At 42.3% G+C, this 4,898-nt stretch overlaps 1 protein-coding gene across 1 annotated transcript; it reads right to left on the bottom strand.

Moving 5' to 3' along the window:
* Window positions 1-3,804, bottom strand: SMCO1 (single-pass membrane protein with coiled-coil domains 1). Its single transcript, XM_033403706.2, has 3 exons — window positions 3,679-3,804; window positions 2,879-3,051; window positions 1-867 (listed from the first exon to the last, which is right to left on the bottom strand). Exons 1-3 carry the CDS (start codon window positions 3,802-3,804, stop codon window positions 423-425), a joined length of 744 nt encoding a protein of 247 aa, XP_033259597.1. The 3' UTR covers window positions 1-422.
* Window positions 3,805-4,898: the final 1,094 nt, after the last annotated feature.

Genomic DNA, 4,898 nt, shown 5'->3' with positions numbered 1-4,898 from the left:
TCACTGTTGTGGCCTCTCCCGTTGCGGAGCACAGGCTCAGGACGCGCAGGCTCAGCGGCCGTGGCTCACGGGCCCAGCCGCTCCGCGGCATGTGGGATCTTCCTGGACTGGGGCACGAACCCGTGTCCCCTGCATCGGCAGGTGGACTCTCAACCACTGCGCCACCAGGGAAGCCCTGGAAATGAATATTTTAAAACAACACATCTTGGTGATAACTGCATATTACTATACGATTACATGAAGAGCTTCTTCATTCTCTTGTATTGCTACACAGAAAGTATCCACTGTATCAGTATATCATAATTTAACACTCTCCTCACTTTTGCTATAAAAATAACCCTGTAATAAGTTGCATGTATGTATTTTTTCCCATTTGCAAGATAAATTACTAGAAGCGTAATCTCTGGGTCTAGGGTAACAGGTTAGCTTTTGGCTGATGGTATCAACTCTTCTAGGGATGACTTTTGCTCTTCAGGGGCCCTCACTGCTTTTCCCTTCTCAATGACCTGAACAGCCTTTAGCAAACCATTCTGCAGAGCCTGGTTCTTTACCATATTAGTGATCATGAAATTGACATCTTTTATATACATTTGCCTTACTTTAGCAATGTAGTGTTCTGCCTTGTTACCATGTGCTACAAAGAAGGTGCACAGTGCTGTGATATCTTCTTCTTGCATCCCATGCTCCTCCAGAACAGACTCCCATACAACTCTAATGCGCTTGTTCTTGACTTTTCGTCTAAGGATGGAGGCTAAGGTGGGAAGACCTCTCACCAGATCTGGCAGCTTCTCAAGCACACGAGTGTGCAAGCGGATGAGTACTTCAATGACGTAGCTGTATAAAATATTCAATTCCATTGGAGTGAACCTACAAAAAATGTGGAGAGCTTCTTAAGCATTAGAACTCTTTACATACAAACATAAAATGAATTTTCTTAGGATAATTCAAAGAAGTATAAACCTACTAGGAGAACTGTAAGCAGATACGGTAGGAGGTCCCCAGAGAAAGAGAACCAGGCATGGCTCTCTTGACATAACAGAAGCCATTTTTTGTTTGTTTGTTTGTTTTGTGATATGTGGGCCTCTCACTGTTGTGGCCTCTCCCACTGCAGAGCACAGAGTCCGGACGCGCAGGCCCAGTGGCCATGGCTCACAGGCCCAGCCGCTCCGCGGCATGTGGGATCCTCCCGGACTGGGGCACGAACCCATGCCCCTGCATCGGCAGGAGGACTCTCAACCACTGCTCCACCAGGGAAGCCCAAGAGAAGCCATTTTTGACCTAAGCCATTTTGTGATCTAAGCCTGGCCACAGTGCTTGACCTTGAACAGGTCTCAGTAATTCATGATCTTAATGGTAAGTGAGGGAATGCAGGGACAAAGGAAAAGCTGTCAAGAAAAAGTAGTTTAGTGATAAGAGTCCTAGTTCCTCCTCAAGGGATATATGTAACAATCTGATACATATCTTTTGAGTTCTGCAGGAACTGAGGTCCCCACCCAGTGGAAGATGGAATAATGATGTTGACCTTTTCTGACCCTTATGACTTCAGTCAACTAAAGCTTGGACTCTGTCAACCTTTGCCCCAATTCGCTGCTGAGTTCTCCTCTATTCAAGCCCCTTCATGATTATGCATGTACCCTTAGCTTAAAACTTCCCCAGTTCTGTTGTTTGGGAAGATGCTGCTTTGGGGAAGATCCCTGGTGTTTTCCTTACTTGCTGCAAGTAATACATCCTTTCTTGTCCCGGTCTTTGGCTTGGTTGTCTTTTGGTTCAATGCCCACCAAGAGTTGAACCCAGTTTTCAGGTAAGAACCAGCTGTTGCAGTTTAGAAAATGCTTACTTTAGAAATAGGGCCTGCCAGTGTTCACAGTAGTTATTTACAATAGCCAAGACATCGAAGCGACCTAAGCGTCCATCGACCAATGAATGGATAGAGAAGATGTGATACATATATACAGAGAAATGTTACTCAGACATAAAAAAGAACAAAATAATGACACTTGCAGCAACATGGATGGCCCTAGAGATTATCATAATTAAGTCAGACAAAGACAAATGCCACATGATATCACTTATATGTGGAATCTAAAAAAATTATACAAATGAACTTATTTACAAAACAGATTCACAGACATAGAAAACAATTTTACGGTTACCAGAGGGGAAGGGGAGAGAGAGAAATTAGGAGTTTGGGATTAACAGATACACACTATTAAAAGAATTAAAAAAAAAAAAGAAATAGGGCTTGCTCTAAACTGGATAGCTTAGATCTCAGGCCACTCATACTGTAAGTTTCTCCATGGCAGAGGAGTTATATTATCCATCTCTATGTTAGTAAGACTTTGGCAAGCAAGGGACTCTGAGATGTGTACCACAGTTCTGGCAAGTAAACAGGTGCTCAAATTAATCTCTTTTGAATGAATGAGCTTAAGAAAATGTAACTTCTTCACAATCCATTGTTGGAACCATATTAAGAAACCCAATTTTAGGGACTTCCCTGGTGGCACAGTGGTTAAGAGTCTGCCTGCCAATGCAGGGGGCACGAGTTCGAGCCCTGGTCCAGGAAGATCCTACATGCTGCGGAGCAACCAAGCCTGTGCGCCACAACTACTGAGCCTGCGCTCTAGAGCCTGTGAGCCACAGCTACGGAGCCCATGTGCTGCCACTACTCAAGCCTGCCTGCCTAGAGCCCATGCTCCACAACCAGAGAAGCCCCTGCTTGCTGCAACTAGAGAAAGCCCATATGCAGCAACGAAGACCCAGCACAGCCAAAAATAAATAAATAAATTTATTTTAAAAAAAAAGAAACCCAAGTTTAGAATGACCACAGCAAGCTCTCACAAAACCACAAAATTCCACTGATTTCTGATTGGATACTCACTTGAATGACAGAACTGCTGTCCACAGCTCATCTTGGGCAGCTTGGTTTGCCAGAGTCTTGCTATGATGTTCAAATTTCTGTGTCAGATTATCCTTGGTGAAGTCCAGTTCTTTAAACTGTGCTTCTAATGCTTGGAGTTTGTGGCCTACTCTATAGGATAAAAGAATCAAGGGTTAATTTAGGTCAGGGCACAAAACTAAGGTTCTGTCTTAATATAAGGCTATAATACATTGTTTATAACCACTATCAAATTTGAGTAGCTATTTACATTTTAAGATTATGAACAGTTGTTCCCATTTGCTGTTCTCTATAGTCATCATCCTAGTTCTGGCATTCCTTATATTGCCAAACATGTGAATTGTCTAATTACCTCAATTACATGCCATGTCTTGTCTTCGTACCATACTTTATACGTTAAAAAATATTTTATACAAGCTTTAATTTGATTCTCACAACAACCATTAGAAGTAAAGCAGTCATTTTTACTATTTACGGATAAAGAAATTGAGTCTCAAAGAGTTACTTTTTAATGATCTAAGTTGTAAGCTCTTGGAGGGAGAGGATCAGAGACTATTTCTTGGACATCTTTATGCCTGTCCCCCAATACCTATAAGAGGCCTTACACAGAAGTAATACAACGTGTCTCCTATGATTGACATTTTTGATGTTAGTGAAATGCTAAGCAGTGTAACAGCAAAAGGGGGATCTGAGTAGCTCTGAACAGCCCTGATCGTTAGAGGGCGCTGTGGCACCAAAATTATGTCTAACTGAACCACAAAGAATTGAACCACACAACTCACTTGCCTGAAGCCACCCACATTGTCTTTCACGAAGGAAATGATACGCACACAGCCAGTTCCCCGAGTTTCTATGTCCCCAGTCACCCGAATACTGTTGTGGTTGCCTAGGGTTCTATCCTTGACCATTTTCTCTTCTTGGTCTTTATTTTCTCCCAAGGCTAATTTAGCTTCAGGTACGACCCCTCTCCTAAGCTCTAGACCTGTATATTCAACTATGTTTTGCACATCTCCACCTGGATGGTGATGTCAAATTCAACTGTCTTAAGCTGAATCTACTAAGTCCCTCCTCCCTCCTCTCGCACCCCATCTTCAGAAATTTCGGCAATGGAATTTTCTCATTGCTTTGGATTCTATTTACATATAGATAAGGCTCTGTACGAAATGTGCATTTTTGTAGTATAGGCCTGCATGACCTAATATGCCAGTAATCTCTGTCTGCAAGTCAAAACTATGATATCTGGCAAAGTCTCTGTATTAACTTTTAGATCTTTAAGAAGATATTGCTTTTAGGTCATCTCCAGCTTGAACCCTAGAGGTAAACTCTAGCTTGTCATTCAGTATAAAGGTTTACAATTGGAGCATTTCTTTGGAATCTTTTCACCAAAAGGCATTCCCGATCATTCCACATAAATCCTAAACAACATGTCTGCAAATCTGCGTTTCTACTACAATTCTCCAGCTCAGTTAATGGCATCACCATCTACCCAATTCCTCGAACTAGAAATCTCAGAATAACTCACCATTTTTTCCCTTTCTCTCCATCAGCGTGTCTCTAATCTATCGCGTACTCTCTATCTCCAGTAAGCCAGTTAATCGCCATCTTTCACTTGGACCTAGGATTACAGTAGTCTAACTTGATTCCTCCTTTTCACGTCCAATCCATTCTCCAGAGATATTCTTCTAAAACACAATTCTGATTTTATAATTTGACTGTTATATACGTTTTATGCTGCCGACTTGCCCAGTGATATTGCTGGAGCCAAGTTGGATTTCCTCAGCAGGAAACAGGCTCTTTGCCCTTCGCCCCCATCTTCTACCAGTTCTCTCACACATCCTAGTCACCAGTCATATGAGACATCTAGCTGCTGACAGAATACCGTATGCGATTCCAAGCTTCTATGCTTCCACGTACTGTTTCCTCAGCCTAGAATTCCTTACCGTATTTTTATTTCTTGTAAACTCCTACTCACACTTTCAGATCCAGCCTAAATGTCCCTCTA

The sequence above is a fragment of the Orcinus orca genome, chromosome 5 (assembly GCF_937001465.1).
Source record: "Orcinus orca chromosome 5, mOrcOrc1.1, whole genome shotgun sequence".
Classification (NCBI taxonomy): Eukaryota; Metazoa; Chordata; class Mammalia; order Artiodactyla; family Delphinidae; genus Orcinus; species Orcinus orca.
Note: the sequence above shows the minus strand (reverse complement) of the source record. Positions and strands in the feature narration are given on the sequence as shown.